A 16915-nucleotide genomic window follows, 5' to 3' on the forward strand; every position below is an offset into this window, starting at 1 on the left:
TTCAGTTTCGGAAAATTAAATTTCGGATATTTTGCCGTTGTGAATAACCATCGGGTAAATTTTCCCAAACCCATACCTAAAGAATATACAATCTCGTTTCTACCCTCTATGAATAACGGTTTGGGCAACATCGACTTTTTAAGTATGGATCGGAGCATAATATGCACAAAGATTCTTGTACATTAGATACTTGCCCGCACATTCAGTCACTCTTTCACCTAGTTCATGCTAGGTTGAGTTGAGACTTAAAACACGCCAAGCGGAACTTTAATCTTTCACGTTCTTTGCAAACTCCTGTTAATGTTTGTCTATAATTATCTTTCGTCATAAATAAATGCACAAGAAAAAAAAAGGTGTGCGGAAGTCGCTTTCTATGAAACTTTATTTAGAACATTCAAAATGCAATTTAATTTGTAAACCAAAAATATGAAAGAACCTCAACCAATGCACACGCAATAAAGCTCATCCAAATGCTACATCTTTCGTTTTTAGGTTCCACTAAAATGGAACAGGAACACCTTGTTTCTTGTTCACGATGGCCATTGCCAAATACCGGGTGCCCATTCCGATGGGCGCCTTTTCATCAGGCCCCTCCCAAAAGGGGGCCTCTCCTTCGCCGACGAGTTGCCAGTATCCGTTCCTCAAAGACTCAAATTGTTCTTCTGTACAGTTCTGTGTTAATGCTTCCGCCCGAAAATTTATCCCAAGAGAACCAAGGAACTGAGACTGAGTAATCGGGCCATGGACAGAAACCTCTCCTGCAGAAATATTAAGTTTAGAAGAAACATATCCTCAACCTTTTCATGACTCCAATCCATGGAAATATAATACTTAAAGAAAGACTAATGAGACGGTGTACCTGAAATTTCCTCGGCAGAGTGCCTGATGGAAGCAAAATCAACATATGCACTGAGATCAGCAGAGCCCGGATCATCCAGAATGTTGACAAATTTATGTTTCCGAATTGCCTGCAAGAAATTAAGTATCGCAGAAGTTAGAACAACAACCAGCAGTATACACGAACACCAAAAAGACGACCAAAATTAGACATGGAAAAGCAACAGACCTGCAGACTATCTGAGACTACTCCATTGAGGCCATAATCAATTATAAGAGCTCCACCTCCGTCAGAAGCAACTCTTTCGGCAATAGTTTGAGTCAACTCCATTGCTTTGGGGCAAACCTCAATATGTTGAAGCTTTGCTATTTCTTCATTTCCAGCCCATTTGCAGCGTTTTGCGAGATAAAGAGTTGTTGGTGTAGGCTGTGAAGACAGAACAAAACGAAACCTAAACAATATTTATGAGTATCAAATAGCACAATTCTTTTGGAAGCACCTGCAAAAGAGACAATTCTAGTTTACATCCTTACGTTGAATCTTCTGCAACATCAATCATTTTCTCAGACCAGCCACGAGCAGCTTTCTGCAGTAAGTAAAAAAGATTAAGAATTGCCTAAACAAAATAGAAGAATAATCATCGAATGAGTAAATCGAGAGGTAGGTCAGAAATGAACCACACAAACCTGAAATTGATGAACTGGTAAAGCGTCATAAAACTCGTGGGCGATTAAGATAGATGGCACTGGCATGATAATCAAGAAAGCTAGTCAGTCGTTGCACAAACAGAAGTTAGCCGTCATCCATTCATTCATTTCCAATATAAACACACAAAAATAAGCTCATCTTGCTTGTAATATAAATAAGAACACAACTACATACATCCTGTTGGAACATCTTCCAATGTGGCATGCCATGATACAGGAGTTTTAGCCAACGCGCTTACAGTCCTTTTGCCATCCGAAACCTCTTCGTCTACACATTCCAGCTTCTGATGCTGAAGTTTCTGCAACGTAGGACTGCACTCTACCATGTGCACGTGCAATGATTCAGTGAAGTTCTTAAGTTTTGACGCACCCTACACAACATAGAAAGTAGCTACAGTTACTGTATTTAACAATAAAGAAGTTCAATGAGCAAAACCAGTTCATACTCGAAGAAGATCGGCCATGAGAGTTCCTCTTCCTGGACCTAGCTCAACTAGGTTCACCCTATCCGGCTGTCCCATTTGCTCCCACAGAGACATTGCCCAAACACCAACCATCTAAATTCAAACAAGCAGAGAAAACAACAAAACATTTTCTCTTCAACAATCAAATTCGAACAAGAAGATAAATTAACAGAGTAATCAACAATCCAACAACAATAAATTTACCTCCCCAAACATCTGGCTCACTTCTGGGGAGGTGATGAAATCACCTCCAGCTCCGAACACATCTCGATTCATGTAGAATCCGGCTTTCGGATTTGTCAGAACCTCCTCCATATACTCAGCAACCGAGATTGGGCCGCCGCGGAACTAACCAAAACCCCACATTCACAACCACATTGCCACTCAAATTGCAACATTTACAGGTAACCCATATCAAAAAAATGGAGAAAATAGAAGAAAAAACAAACCTTGATGATTCCTTTGAGGTGCTTGACGAGCTCGGAGTCCGAAGTGGGTTCATGGGAATCCTCTGCCACAAAAATTAATTACAAATATTATGAAATTATTGAGAAAAACCAATTAGTGAATGAAAATTATAGATTGGTGCTGGTACCGGGTGCGTTGTACAAGCCGGAGCGGTCGACGACGATGGAGGTGGTGGGTTGAGTGGTGATTTGGTCAGGGTTGTCATCCAACTGTTCGACGAAAGGACTTTGTGGGGTTTGGGAAGAAGAAGAATAAGATGTTGAAGAAACTGAACGGTTGGGAATTAAGGGAGCTGAATACGGCGGAGGAAAGTGGGAGTTCGGAAGACGGCGGCAAGCGGCGGAAGCTTGTAGCAGAAATCGTCTCAACATTTTCGAACACCTCTGGTCACTCTCTGCGGGGACTCGCGTGGTGGAAGTGACGAAGAGAAAACAACTTCTTCAACAAACTCGCCAGTCGCCAAATTCTCCTTAAAATTAACGTTACAGGAAACAATTTCCAGCATGGGGATGTAGCTCAGATGGTAGAGCGCTCGCTTAGCATGCGAGAGGTATGGGGATCGATACCCCACTTCTCCATTCGTTTTTGTATTTTCTACGGTTCGGTAATATTCCTCTTTATTTAAAAATGAAAGGTCTGAGGTTCGAATCTAGTGGATAGCAAATTCGATATCAAATTAAATTACTCATTGTGTGATTTAACCGAACTCCGCCTCCCCTTAGGCTACGGTTTGGTAGTATTCTTCTTCATTTAAAAGTGAGAGGTCTTAGGTTCGAATATAGTGGATAGCAAATTTGATATCAAATTAGATTACCCATTGTGTGATTTAACCGAACTCCGCCTCCCCTTAGGCTATGATTTGGTAGTATTCTTCTTCATTTAAAAGTGAGAGGTCTTAGTTCGAATCTCGTGATGGAAAATTCGATACCAAATTAGATTACCCATTGTGTAATTTAACCGAACTCCCCCTCACCGTAGGTTACCCATTGTGTGATTTAGCCGAACTCCCCTCAAATTCGCCTTTGACGAGAATCGAACCGAAGACCTCTTACTTACAAGTAAAGAAGAATATTGTAATACTAAAGTAATTTCAAAGTAGTTTTTAATGAAGCATTGGGATTTTTAATAGGGAGTTTTAATGAAAAGTCCACGGCAATGTTCAATTTAACGAAAAACCACATTTTTACATTAAAAAGTCAATCATGGTACTATTTATTTTACCATTTATTTTGTCCTTATTATTAAAACTCAAAAATTTTCAAGCTATTTTCATTAGTTTTCCTTTTTTAATAAAAATGATGCTAAAATATAATTGGGCTTAGTCCTAAATTGCTAAATTATATGAACTAATCCCGTTAATAGTGGCTCAGTTTGGTTATTTCTCTCTCGTTTTGGCCACATGAACCAAATTAACTGAGCCACTTAACAAATGAATTAATTGTAAAACCAATCCAAATCGAATCGTGTCTGGTACGATGATTAACTGTGGCCTCTCCGTATCCGAAAGAGATAGATAATCGTAGCTTACCATCAGTTGTCCTCCTTTTGAAAGGAGAAAAAAAGTACTATGATTAACCACCATTTGTAACTGATATTATTTTGCAATTCTCTCAATTTCTTAATTGAAGTTCTATTTGAGCAAAAAAAGAAAAAAAACATGATTAGATATTAGCTCAAATGGTAGTCACACGAGGACTGATCATTTCAATTAATTTATTTCAATTGAATGGTAGAAGTACAATCACTCGAGAATATGATATTAGTAGTACTCAAGCTAGTAATACATAAGCAAATTACTTATTACTCATGTATTTTGGTATTAAGAAAAGAATTAAACATTATCCAAATTGTTGTTAATCTTTTCATAACATCGGTTTTGGTTATGTTCGATGTAGTAGACAAAGAAGAGCAGCAAACTGGTGGCAATGGCAACAAAATACATGAGCACCACCGCAGCCAAGGGCATGAACGTCCTAAACTGACAAGCAAACCCAAACAGAATGCCACTTGTCAACCCGCAATAGGTTAACCTCAACGCCTCCTTCTTCACCGACTTCTTGCCATGTGGCAACCGGTTGGACACTTGCAGACACTTGTCCAAACCCCAGTAGGCCACGTAGACAAACGCGACGAAAGCGAGGGCTGGGTAGTCGCCGGCCATGTACGCCCGGTACATTGTGGTGAGGTAGCACGCTGTGAGGTTGAAGTAAGCAAAGCTCTCGCCGAAGTCTGGTGTTTGAGTAGTGTCTGGGACTTGTGTGGGGTTTTGATGAGCATTGGTTGGCAACATTTTTGCAATTCTGCGCAAGTTTTTGGTCGAGTGAGGTTTGATTTGGTGGGTTGTGAGTATTTAAGTGATTCTATGTGTGAAAGTGCCGAGAATTTTCCATGAAGTTGACACACAAGTGCCAAGGAGTTGAACTTGGAATAATTGAACTTTCGTCGAAGAGCACAAGAAGCAGCCTAGAAAGTCGTGACTTCCTTTTTTTTTTCTTTTCATTTTAAAAAGCGATCAATTGATAACTTTCGCTGCAGTTCACTGTCTCGACAGTCTGTGAAAACTCACAGGAACATTGTAGTTTCTTTTAGGACACAATCGTGTAAGTTAGGAATCGAACCCAAAACATATTGTGTGAATACGGGTATAAAATTCGTTCCCAACCCATTGGAGTATCTTGTGGTGGTTGAAAGTCATAAATTGTTTGTTTAATTGTCTAGCGGAATTGTACTTCATTAAAAAAAATGATCGGGGTCACATTTTTTAGGACTCTCGTCATAATATATTTCATCGATTCTACTGTCAGTCTTTTAAAGCTTTTCTAAAAAAAAATTATTTCTATAAAATATTATCCAAATCTGGAATCATATGATTGTTAGATTAAGTGACAGTCATTTTAGTCTTTCTTTGTAGAACTGTAGTCATTATTACAAATAAATGTCTTAATAGTATCAGATTTGTCTAATTTTTTGTAAAGATGATCTATGAATAACGAATTAAGATATATACATTTTAGATCGTTAAAAAAGTAAGTCATAACTTACACCAATTCATCTACTTATTGTCCCATTAAAAAAGTGAGTCATAACGAATTAAGATAACCAGTTTCATCTTGCTATTTTCATTTTGTAATTGGTTTCAATTCGATCAAAACATCTAAATGAAACCTAATTCACACTTAATTATTAATAGCTTAATTAGAAGTTAGATTACGTATATGGTACACATTCATATTTTTTATATGAACGATATTAGAGGCTAAGGAATTGAATTTACGATCTTAAAATATAGAATAAATATTCTTAATCATTTGAGCTACAAGTCTCTTGAATGCTCCCAATTTATTCAACGTTTTGGCCTATGTTTGAGGCCATACAAATTTCAGACATCCTAGAACCCATTAGGGAACCATTTCGTTTTTATGTTTCAATCTTTTGTTAAGAATGGATGGAGAAGAAAAATCAACAAAAGTGGGGGAAGGGTGGTGGGAAGAAGAACAAATGTGAAAATTAAGGGCTCCTTTAATAATTATTTTGTTTTTAATTTGAAAGCTAATTTTCACACACATTGTTAGAATAAAAGAAGTTTTAACAAAAAAACCTACGGTATTGTTCACTTTAACGAAAAACCATATTTTTACACTAAAAAATCAATCATAGTACTATTCACTTTACCCTTTATTTTGTTCTTATTATTAAAACTCAAAGTTTTTAAACTCTTTTAATTAGTTTTCCTTAAAATAAAATCGTTGACTCCGAATTTTTCATCGTGATTGATTTTTATTGTGTATTGTAATTGATTAATTATAATCAACATATATCTTCTACCTTAATACAGATTGAGTTAACTATGTATGTAGGTGTATGTGTGTGTGTGTATATATATTGTATTTTTCTATACATATCAATACAATGATTCATATTTGTACACAACGAATCACACCTCTTTCAAAATTTTATTATCGAATTAATTAAATCAAACGAAATAATTTAACATAAAAACGAGCATAATTTTATCATCGAATCCCAGAGGACTACACCCTGTAAAAACCCCTCGAAATCCGAATCGAAGACAAAGCGCTAGTCTTGTACTCGTCCTGCATAAACCCCCAACTGGAATACTGAGAGCGAAGCCAGCAGAAGAAGATGGCGCACGGCGGCGGAGCAAGGCAGGTGAAACTGGACCGAGAGAGCGAGCTCAGAATCGAAGTCGGCAACGACGCTCCTCTCAAGCTCCGACTGCTCAACGGCACCGCTGAGATCTTCGGCACCGAGCTCCCCCCTGATTTCTGGCTCACCTTCCCTCCCAGGCTCAAATTTGCTGTAACCTTCTTCCTCTATTGGTTTTCCCAAATTTACATTACAAAGTTGACGTTTTTCTTGAATTTGCATTGTGGGTTTTGATTGTTAAAGATTTTGAGTTGCATTTGTGTTGTGGGTTTTGATTGTTCAAGGTTTTGAATTGCATTTGTGTTATGGGTTTTGATTGCTGAAGGTTTTTACTTGGAATGGAGCAACAATTGAGATGGATGGCAGTACTGAAACCGATTACACTGCTGATGAGGTATTTCATGTGCTTGTTATCTGCTTTGCGTTTTTTACTTTTTGCTCCGGATGCATCTGTCACTAATGAGAATGTGAATGGTGACTGATTCCAATGTTTGATTTTTCAGACCCCAAATATCAGTTATGTGAATGTGCACGCCGTACTGGAAGAACGGAGACACCGCGCTAAACCCTTGCCACCGGATGACCCCAATTCTCAGGTACTACTTTTTCACTTGTATGTCAGGGAAAATTAGTGCAAAATTTTCGATGTGTTCTAATTAGTGTCATTCTTCAGTGAATAAAAGTATACTTGTTCACTTGTATGTTGGGAGCAGACAAATGCAAAACATTGAAAATGTTCTAATTAGTGTCATTCTTTAGTGGACGAAAGTGTTTGATGCCCGACTCTAATTTTTTTATGAATGATTGAAATAAGCTTGTGGCTCAAGCGCATTGACTGCATAGTAATGCAAGTCCATTTTCAGGTGTATGTTACCTAGGATTGTTGTAATCCTTGATTAGTGAATATCTGTTTGTGGCTTATAAGCGTCTTTGTGGTTAGGGCCCAAGAGTGATTGTTGTGGGACCGACGGATTCTGGGAAAAGTACCTTGTCGAAAATGCTTCTTAGTTGGGCAGCTAAGAAGGGATGGAAACCTACTTTTGTCGACTTGGATATTGGACAGGGAGCTATAACAATTCCGGGGTGCATTGCCGCTACTCCAATTGAAATGCCTATTGATCCGGTTGAAGGAATTCCTCTTGATATTCCTCTTGTTTATTTCTATGGGCACACAACTCCTAGGTAATTGATTTATGGCATTTTCTTATGGTTATTTGTAGACCTATCATTTCACATCTTGTATTGATATCTGATACTAACATATAAGAAAGATTCTTGTATTGCCAATTTAGTGAAAGTCCTGAATCCTTAAAGACCCATTTTTTATCCAGTAATAATGTAGATTTATACAAAGTGCTTGTGAAGGAGCTTTCTCAAGTGGTCGAGAGACAAATTTCTGGGAATGCTGAATCTCGAGCTTCTGGAATGGTGATCAATACCATGGGATGGATAGAAGGTCAAGGCTACGAGGTAATTTCTAGGCTGTCTGCACTACGGGGATGGTGATTTAAAATTGAAATGGTTGTCTTAATGTCATGTATTTAAATTCGTGTTTGATAGTTTCTATTTTTTATCTTTCTTGCAGTTGCTTCTGCATGCAATTGATACATTCAATGCCAATGTTGTCTTAGTTCTGGGACAGGTACATCCCTCTAGTTTGAGTTTCTTTTCAAATTATGGTTATACCTTAAGCTTTTCCAAATCCACCCCCCCCCCCCCTTCTTCCCCCCCCTCTCTTCTTTTGTTGCTCAACTCTGTCAGAAAGTTCGTATTGGTTAGCACAATGCGTCCTTGCTTGAAAAACATTTAATGTTTAAACAAACTGGTTTCATATGTAGGCTTTGATGACAGTACATATATATTTTTTAAATTCTCAGGAAAAACTTTGGAGCATGATCAGAAATGTGCTAAAGAACAAGCCTGGTGTGGACGTTGTAAAACTTCAAAAATCTGGGGGTGTTGTATCCAGGAATGCCAAATTCCGTCAAAAATCCAGGAGTCATAGGATAAGGGTAAGTGTCATCTTTTATGAACAAGTTCAAGCAATATGTTTCCATTTAATCCTTGTGTTATTTGTTCTTCTTGAAGAAAAGACTCATGCATGCTGATATTTCCAACAGGAATATTTCTATGGCCTTGCAAATGATCTGAGCCCACATTCTAACATCGCAAACTTTAGTGACTTTTCTGTCTTTCGAATTGGTGGCGGGCCACAGGCCCCACGTTCAGCTTTGCCAATTGGTGCAGAGCCTGCTGCAGACCCTCTAAGATTGGCGCCTGTGAATATTAACCGGGATTTGCTGCATACCATTCTCGCTGTTTCATTTGCCAAGGAGCCTGATCAAATTATTTCTAGGTAACTTGTAAAGATTTATCTGATATAGAAATAGATAATGATTCAGTAAAGTATGACATGGATCAGTTTTGTTCACTTTCATTTGAACTCCACGTACAAAAGTGGATTCATAGTCTAAGTTTTTACATTTTCGTTTTGTTTTGCAGTAATGTTGCTGGGTTTGTCTTTGTCACAGACGTCGACATTCAGAGGTTTGAATTCTGAGCTACAGTAAACAACTTGGTAGAAGCACTTTTTGCTTCTGGTTTTGGTTGATCTAACCCAGTACGTGACATTTTACAGGAAGACAATTACATACCTTGCACCGTCGGCAGGTGAGCTTCCAAGCAAGTATTTGATCGCGGGAACCGTGACTTGGCTCGAAACGTGAAGGGGATGACCCAAAATCCAAATTGTCCAGGTTGACAATGGCTTACTGGTGAATGCACATTGCCGGTTTGTGTAAGGAGTGTAAGGTGTGAGCTACCTAAGCCTCGAAAGTTTGGTTGTAACTCTGTATAGCTACTGTTATGTGGAGTTTGTTTCCTTTTTTCGTTGTTTAGATTAGATTAGAATATCGATTGAATAAAAAAAAACTCTTCGTACACTTTTAGCATTTAAGTGGCCTACAAAATATGCTATGATATGAGTAATAATTGACCACTCAAAATATGAGTGGTTTATTCTCAAAATTATTAGTCGTCGATTTATAGTAGTTTGTGTTTATAATCAAAATCGATTATAAATCACTTTAAAACGTTGTCACTATAAAAAGTAAATTAAAAATATGATCGTTTAGTTAATTAAAACTAAAGTTGTTTGATCATGAAATAGTTATCCACGATTATCGGATTTAACAGGTTATGTAAATCATATCATATAATAACAATATATATTGCACATTTTCTTGTGTAGACCACACTTCCCCAATATTAAAATTAAACAAAGAATTGAAAATTCTAAAAATCATAAGACTATCTTGTAGCATTATTGGATAAATCTGCAGTCTGATTTTCCCAGATGTCCAAAAAAATGTTCATGATTCCAAAAAATAAAAAATAAAAAATAAAAAGCAGAAATAATTAGGCAAAAAAATAAAATAAAAATTCATGTAGCATGACAAGCTTTTGATTTGACGTTGGGAATATGCCAAAGCCAGTGTCGTGGAGCAGTGTGAAAGCTTTCTCCTTTCTCTTCCTTTCTCTCTCATGCCCGACCTGCCCATCTCCTCTGTTTCAAACCTCGCTCGACCTGCCCATCTCCTCTGTTTCAAACCTCGCCCGACCTGCCCCACCATTTTTGGAAAACTTTCCCTCTTTCTTAAGCAGCAGAGCCTCTCTTTTCACGCCCTCTGTTCCCCTCTCTCCCTTTCTCTCTCTCATCACTCTCTTTGTCTATCCTTTTTGACCAACTGGGTCGGATTCAATTTTTCGAGCATGCGGCTGCTCGATCTTTGCTTCAAGTCGCATTCTTTGTGAAAATTTCAGAGATTTTGTAGCATTTTGGGGTTGCAGATTGGTGGGTTCTCTGTGTTTCTGAACCACTGTTCGATCCTCCTGCTTCACGTCACATTTTTTTGTGAAATTTCAGAGATTTTTGTAGCTCTTCTGGTCGCTTTTGGTTTGCTGGTTGGTGGGTTGCAATGGACTTTCTGTGAGTTTTGAAATTTCTGGGTGTCTGAGACATGAGAATCTGAATCTAGAGAGAGTTTGAGGAGATGGGTTTGGTGGTTAATCCTAGCAAGGTGGAGAGTTGGGATAAAAGTAGCAAATCGAAGGGGAGGAAGAAGAAGGATGATGCGGTGGAGGAGACTGGGTGTTGGGTTAAGCTCAGGTTTGGGACCTGCATGCCTTCAAGATCCAAAGTTGATAGCTCCATCACTGGAACTAGTGTTTCTTATGGTAAATTCTTCACTGCCCTTTTCCTTTTTTGTCAATTTCTTGCTGAGAAACATTAATTTCGGAGGTGGGGATTGTGTTTTTTGGTTGCCTTTTTTCCTTTTCGGATGATTATTTTGTTGGGTCTGCTAAATTAATTAAAGAGGGCATGTAACATCATAGGTTTTAGGGAAGTGTCTAACTTTGTTTAGGTGATGAATGTTCAGAAGACGAATGGTTTGAAGGCGATATTGTAAACTACTCTAATTTACAGAGAGGGGAATGGATTTACGGTTTATATATGGTTGAGTCTAATAGTTTGAAATCGATTTACGGTTTATTTTTGTGTCTGGCATTTTTATGAAATTCCAAACAATACCAACATCTTATTTGATTCAAGTGCATACTACGATCAGGATCCTCTCCTAATCTAAGGATGAGGATCCTCATGACCAAGGGATGTGGGCTGTCGGATGAAAATCCAACGGTTATAATTATTATAACTTTAAAGGGATCTCCATGTTTATAGCCGTTGGATTTTCATCCAACGGCATCCCTTGGTAATGAGGATCTTCATCCTTAGATTAGGAGAGGATCCTGGTCCCTATATATGTATCATACACTTAAGTGTGTTGGACCTTGTGTAACCAGCGGAAACTAAATCGTCAAATGAGAAAAGTAGAGATCGAGAACTTACTCGTGGAGGGTCATCTACAACTACTAGTAATGCCGGAAGTACTACATCCACGCCCTATTTTAGTGAGGAACTGAAGGTTGCTTCTCAGCTCCGAAAATTCACATTTAATGAACTTAAGTTGGCGACTAGAAACTTCAGACCTGAGAGTCTTCTTGGTGAGGGTGGATTTGGTTGTGTATTTAAAGGTTGGGTTGAGGAGAATGGAACTGCTCCTGTGAAACCTGGTACCGGGCTTACGGTTGCAGTTAAGACCCTCAACCATGATGGACTTCAGGGTCACAAAGAATGGCTTGTATGGCTTCACTATCCCTCAACTTTACGATTATAACTGCTTTTTAACTTACCTCTTAGACTACATGCAACTCTCCTTTTCGGTTTAAATTGTATCTAAATCCTTTTTTATCATTATATTTCAGGCTGAAATTTATTTTCTTGGTGATCTCATCCATCCTAATTTGGTAAAATTGATTGGTTACTCGATTGAAGATGATCAGAGGTTGTTGGTCTATGAGTTTTTGCCTAGGGGAAGTTTGGAAAACCACCTCTTCAGAAGTAAGCAACCGGTCCCTTCACATTCTTTGATAATTGCATGTATATTGAAACTAGCTGTTGAATTTGTGTTGTTCTGTATTGTTAATGGTTGCCTATTGATCTTTGGTAACAACCAGGGTCCCTGCCTCTTCCGTGGTCTATTAGAATGAGAATTGCACTCGGTGCTGCAAAGGGTCTTGCCTTTCTTCATGAAGAAGTTCAAAAACCGGTCATATACCGTGACTTCAAAACATCTAATATCCTATTAGATGCAGTGAGTGACAATAACTGAGCATCAACTACATTTCTTTCCCTAATCCTATTCTCTTCTGAAAATGGAATGTGTTATTTTAGGATTACAATGCCAAGCTTTCGGATTTTGGACTTGCGAAAGATGGTCCTGAGGGTGATAAAACTCATGTGTCCACACGAGTCATGGGAACCTATGGTTATGCAGCCCCAGAGTACGTGATGACTGGTGAGTCTGATAATAATCATCTTCAGCATTTAATAGTTTTGGTGGTTCTATAAAGTTGCAAGTCTATCGAATATGCAAAGAGATAGGTTAAAACATCAGTACTTAGCGTTTTATCGGGCTTTTACTTCTTGATAAATAATTGCATGTAATCATTTGCTTAGTCATTAGAATTGGCCAAAAGAATAGTATATTACTAAGTTCTAATGTGGCTTTTTTCTTTAGGACATTTGACATCAAAGAGCGATGTCTATAGTTTTGGAGTAGTCCTGCTCGAAATGTTAAACGGCAGAAGATCCATGGACAAAAATAGACCAAATGGGGAGCACAATCTTGTGCAGTGGGCGAGACAACTCTTTGGCGACAAGAGGAGGTTATTCCAGTTAATTGACCCCCGTCTTGAAGGTCATTTTTCGATTAAAGGTGCACAAAAAGCAGTCCAGCTTGCCGCCCACTGCCTCAGTCGTGACCCGAAAGCTAGACCAATGATGAGTGAAGTTGTGGAAGCCCTAAAGCCTCTACCAAACCTCAAGGATATGGCCAGTTCTTCCTACCACTTCCAAACCATACAAGCAGCTCGTTCGAGGTCCCACTCGAGTTATAAGAACGGCATCAGAACGCAGGCAGTATTCATGCCGAGAAACGGACAGCCCGTAAGGAGCTTGTCAAGCCCAAATGGTCCTCCGGCGTCTCCGTATTATCCTCGAAAATCGCCTAAACCTAACTCAAAAGAATGATGCCAGTAGTTTTTGTGTATGATTATCGTAGACTTGACTCTCATTTGTACCAGCTTCGGATTGTTCTGTCAATTATAGTACAAATTAAAGAATCGCTTTACTCTCTTCCTGATGCTTACTGCAATTAGATAATTAGTTCGTGTGACAAAATCCTGTTTAATATATATATATATATGTATGTATGTATATATGTATGTATGTATGTATGTGTCTGTATTCTTAAACTATAACTAAGGTTTTGGTCAAAGATTATCTACCAAAAATTACTTTAAAATTGAGATCATATGACCGTTGGCTTAAATGGTAGTTATTTTAGGTTTTTTTTTAAGGGACCGTATTCATTTGATTTTGTCATTACAGTTGAATGTCTTAATGTTTTGGATTTACGTAGTTTTTTTATTTTTGCATAAAAGATTTGGATCGTTAAAAAAATTACGGAAAAGAATATGAAATTAAAAAAAAAAAAAAAAAAAAGAACTCATACAAGAAGAAATTAACCAACAAAAGTTGATCTACTGTGAATCCACCATAAGAGATTGCAGCGGGAGTTTCCATCGTCGAATTTTTCCAAGCCTCTAATCCTCTCCAAAGCGCCTTCTTTGTCGTACATCCCTTGTAATGCGTACACAAATCCTTTCCATGCTTCCGTGACTCCCGTCCTGCCGAGGGCCGGCGATGCCCAGTTCACTAGCTCACTGGCAAATCCAACATCAGAGAACAATACCTCAGTAACTGGCAAAACAGGCACCATTTGGATTCCAAGTCTGATTTCTTTTGCCTCCGCAGTCGCAAACCAAAGCCCGCTGTCTCTCCTGGTCGACCATAAAACTCCCACAACCCGATTCTCCTTCGCGAAATCTTGCTCGTAAATTTGATTCTCTCCTCCCTCTCTCACATGCCACCACATTTGAGCTGCCTGAATTTCCAATGTAGTAAGCAGCGAACCGGTGGCCTCAAGTTGCGCATCTTTATACGCTTTCCCCATTAGAGCAGCTGCATAGTACGCATTAACTGCCTCACTCGTACTCTCTTGATTCCTCCCGTCTGCGAATTCTGTCAACCCTGCCGCCCATGAGTGCAACTTATAAAGATCAAAGCATCTCAGACGCGTGTAATTTGGATTCGATTGCTTGTCCTTGTTGAGAAAATCCTCCACGAGTGAGTAAGCTTGAGGCCTGTACTTCTCTCCCCATGCAGGATCAATCTTTGCTAACACGGAAATTCCGTATATAAAGTACCCCAGATGAAAATGGTGATCGGAGTAAAGACCAAACCCGAAATCTGCAGCTGGATCAGTTGTGGAGGATTTGGTAACAAGTCCACCCCATGTTTTATCATGCAAGAATCCGTTGCCGCTAAAAGTACTATCCAACCACGGCTCGATTTTATTGCTCAAGAATGTCCTAATCGCAGGGATTACATCAGGACAGGCTACCTCCTCGGCGATCAGAGCCAGCCTCGCAGCTCTAGCAACTAGTTTCCCGTAAAAGTATGAAGACGTGGTAGTTGATTCTGTTGAACTAAGAGCGTCAACATCTCGACGAAGCGCAGATATGATCTCTGAAAACGAATCCTTTTTTACACCTCCAACGGAATTCCATGTGACTGGAATAGGCTTCGGTGCTAACACCCACGAATCACCCACAACGCCAATCAAATCCCCGTCGATGCTTTTGTACTTAAAATCTTGCAAAATTGTGGCGTTGGACAGAAGCTTGAGATGTAGAGGATGAGCTAGCATGAGCAAGTCTCCACCTATCTTTTCGAACTTATACGACAAAGTATTTGAGTTTTCGAGCACAGCTGCACCAGAAGTCGGGTAACAAGAACTGAAGTGGTCGAGAACTTGCTCAGATTTAGGATCAGGATCCGGCATTACAGCAACACGAAAAATCCCAGAAAATTCTTTAAGAGTTAACGTGGATGAGTCGCTGTCAGTAAATTCAGTTGGTGAGGATGTATATATTAGCCATGTGTGACCATTGTCGAGCTTGACGATGAACTTGGTGCTCGAGCCACTCGCTGAGGATGCCGAGACAGTGGTATGATCGGTCGATATAGAAACTGACGTGGGACGATAAACAAAGCAGGTGAGAAAGGGGCTTCCTCGAACCAGGTAGAAGCGGAGGTTGGAGGAGGGAAAGTCCAATGTCACACTCAAATCATTGAAGTCGGAGACTACATGGTGACCGTTGCTATTTGAAGTTGAGGCGATGGTGAGGTCGGCTTTGAACGGGGTTGTGGATACGACGGTAGAGGTGTAGGAGAAAGACGGGTAAGCAAGAGATAGAGAAGAGTTGGCTGATCTGATGGTGTAGGGGTGGATGTATTCAGGTTGATCGCCATTGCCGAGGACAAAGTTTTGGAAGAAGGAGTTGGTGGGGAGCGGGGATGAGAGGAGGTTCGAGGCAAAGAAGGTTGAAGGGTCGGGGACGATGGTGGACTGAGCTTCCGGGAAGAGGAACGGGGCGGGGGTAGCCTGCGGAATCAATGCCGAAAAACACAGTACACAGACGACGAGAGCAAGAGAAGAGAGCATGCTTGCCATGATGCCTTTGATTTAGTTCGTAAACTAGTTGTAAATTATCAGTATTTCAATCGGACTTGTATATTTTATAGGGATTCTATGGTTATGTACGAGATTTTACAGGGATTCCTAATTTACGTGGGAAATTTGAAATCCTTGTCAGATTTGGAATTACTAGTTTTGAGAACTGGGAAACGTATTGTGATTTTTCTCCTCAACAAATATGGTTTTTTGTGTAACTTGCTCATTTTTTTTTTTGGTGAAAAGTTGTTTTATTTCAACACAATAATTACATAAGAAAAGGCCGAGATATATATAAATAAAAAGGACCTCAGAAGCAACTAAAGAGCCCAAAATAAAAGTTTGGGTCCAAAACAAACCCTAACAGCTTCAACCCGCTGTCGCCAGAAAGCCGCTTACCAACCAACAGAAACGAATGTTCCCTGCACACACCTGAAAAGAAGTTGAACAGAGCCCCAAAACTAGAAGAAAACTGAGTGAAAACAGAACCCCAAAACAAATCCCAAACACCGCCGAGCACCGCACCGGTAGCTGCTACATATCGAAAGAAGCTGGCAGGAAGAAGCAACCTGTTAGCAACAGGGCCCACAAAGTGAAACCCAAAACGAAGGAAGCCAGTGGGAAAGAGCACCCCACTAACAATAGTGCCATCAAAGGCAATCCCAAGGAAGGAGGTGATGTGAACACGAAAACTCTACACATCTTCCGGGTAAAACGCGAAAAATCGTAGTACAAAGATGTAGAAGCCAAACCAGGATGTGAAGTCGAAGAAGCATGGGGCTGATTGGGTTGAAGACGGAGTGAAGTGGCGAGGAAAGTGGAGGAAAAATGAGAAAAAAAATGGAAAGAAGATGCAAAGAAAGGGAAAAATGAAGAAACGGCTCAAGGAAAAAAAGTGGAAGGAAGGAAGAAGGAAAGTGGAAGGGAGGAGAGAATGAAGAAAAAAAGGGGGAAAAGTGGAAAGGAAGTGGAAGGGAGGAAGGAAATCAGGGAAAAAGGGGCTACAGACAGAGAAATCAGGGGCACAAGAAGTTGGAAAAAAAATGATGATCAAGCCCCTGGAGAGGGGGA

The 16915-nt window shown here is 39.5% G+C and overlaps 4 protein-coding genes and 1 non-coding gene across 5 annotated transcripts; 3 read left to right on the plus strand and 2 right to left on the minus strand.

Annotated features, from left to right (window-relative positions):
* Window positions 1–354: 354 nt before the first annotated feature.
* LOC137708489 (uncharacterized) lies at window positions 355–2917 on the minus strand. The gene is made up of 10 exons (XM_068447578.2): window positions 2605–2917; window positions 2459–2520; window positions 2214–2357; window positions 1992–2102; window positions 1721–1916; window positions 1525–1583; window positions 1372–1424; window positions 1067–1289; window positions 860–968; window positions 355–758 (listed from the first exon to the last, which is right to left on the minus strand). The coding sequence occupies exons 1-10, from the start codon at window positions 2846–2848 to the stop codon at window positions 499–501; spliced, it is 1461 nt and encodes a 486-aa protein (XP_068303679.2). The 5' UTR covers window positions 2849–2917; the 3' UTR covers window positions 355–498.
* Window positions 2918–2982: 65 nt separating this feature from the next.
* Window positions 2983–3055, plus strand: TRNAA-AGC (transfer RNA alanine (anticodon AGC)). Its single transcript has one exon. It is a non-coding gene; the product is annotated as a tRNA-Ala (tRNA).
* A 3324-nt stretch (window positions 3056–6379) lies between these two features.
* LOC137708291 (protein CLP1 homolog) lies at window positions 6380–9586 on the plus strand. The gene is made up of 10 exons (XM_068447335.2): window positions 6380–6797; window positions 6970–7038; window positions 7148–7240; window positions 7585–7826; window positions 7976–8114; window positions 8230–8286; window positions 8522–8656; window positions 8765–9000; window positions 9147–9191; window positions 9283–9586. The coding sequence occupies exons 1-10, from the start codon at window positions 6621–6623 to the stop codon at window positions 9368–9370; spliced, it is 1281 nt and encodes a 426-aa protein (XP_068303436.2). The 5' UTR covers window positions 6380–6620; the 3' UTR covers window positions 9371–9586.
* Window positions 9587–10087: 501 nt separating this feature from the next.
* LOC137707632 (serine/threonine-protein kinase PBL34) lies at window positions 10088–13401 on the plus strand. Its single transcript, XM_068446547.2, has 6 exons — window positions 10088–10880; window positions 11508–11845; window positions 11970–12105; window positions 12222–12358; window positions 12439–12562; window positions 12785–13401. The coding sequence occupies exons 1-6, from the start codon at window positions 10697–10699 to the stop codon at window positions 13294–13296; spliced, it is 1431 nt and encodes a 476-aa protein (XP_068302648.2). The 5' UTR covers window positions 10088–10696; the 3' UTR covers window positions 13297–13401.
* A 388-nt stretch (window positions 13402–13789) lies between these two features.
* Window positions 13790–15894, minus strand: LOC137749207 (glucan endo-1,3-beta-D-glucosidase-like). The gene has a single exon (XM_068489320.2). The coding sequence runs from the start codon at window positions 15842–15844 to the stop codon at window positions 13790–13792; it is 2055 nt and encodes a 684-aa protein (XP_068345421.2). The 5' UTR covers window positions 15845–15894.
* Window positions 15895–16915: the final 1021 nt, after the last annotated feature.

Source organism: Pyrus communis, chromosome 17, assembly GCF_041283825.1.
Source record: "Pyrus communis isolate YQ-2024b chromosome 17, ASM4128382v1, whole genome shotgun sequence".
Classification (NCBI taxonomy): Eukaryota; Viridiplantae; Streptophyta; class Magnoliopsida; order Rosales; family Rosaceae; genus Pyrus; species Pyrus communis.

Bases quoted from the DNA above. Each gene is read 5' to 3' on its own strand.
- LOC137749207 (XM_068489320.2), bottom strand. From the start codon at position 15,844: ATGGCAAGCATGCTCTCTTCTCTTGCTCTCGTCGTCTGTGTACTGTGT.
- LOC137707632 (XM_068446547.2), top strand. From the start codon at position 10,697: ATGGGTTTGGTGGTTAATCCTAGCAAGGTGGAGAGTTGGGATAAAAGT. The intron at 10,881-11,507 runs GTAAATTCTTCA...TTGTGTAACCAG, and splicing joins TGGAACTAGTGTTTCTTATG to CGGAAACTAAATCGTCAAAT. The intron at 12,563-12,784 runs GTGAGTCTGATA...TTTTTTCTTTAG, and splicing joins CCCAGAGTACGTGATGACTG to GACATTTGACATCAAAGAGC.
- LOC137708489 (XM_068447578.2), bottom strand. From the start codon at position 2,848: ATGTTGAGACGATTTCTGCTACAAGCTTCCGCCGCTTGCCGCCGTCTT. The intron at 2,103-2,213 runs GTAAATTTATTG...GTTTGAATTTAG, and splicing joins TGAGCCAGATGTTTGGGGAG to ATGGTTGGTGTTTGGGCAAT. The intron at 1,290-1,371 runs GTAAGGATGTAA...AATATTGTTTAG, and splicing joins GATGTTGCAGAAGATTCAAC to GTTTCGTTTTGTTCTGTCTT.
- LOC137708291 (XM_068447335.2), top strand. From the start codon at position 6,621: ATGGCGCACGGCGGCGGAGCAAGGCAGGTGAAACTGGACCGAGAGAGC. The intron at 8,115-8,229 runs GTAATTTCTAGG...TCTTTCTTGCAG, and splicing joins TAGAAGGTCAAGGCTACGAG to TTGCTTCTGCATGCAATTGA. The intron at 9,001-9,146 runs GTAACTTGTAAA...TTTGTTTTGCAG, and splicing joins CCTGATCAAATTATTTCTAG to TAATGTTGCTGGGTTTGTCT.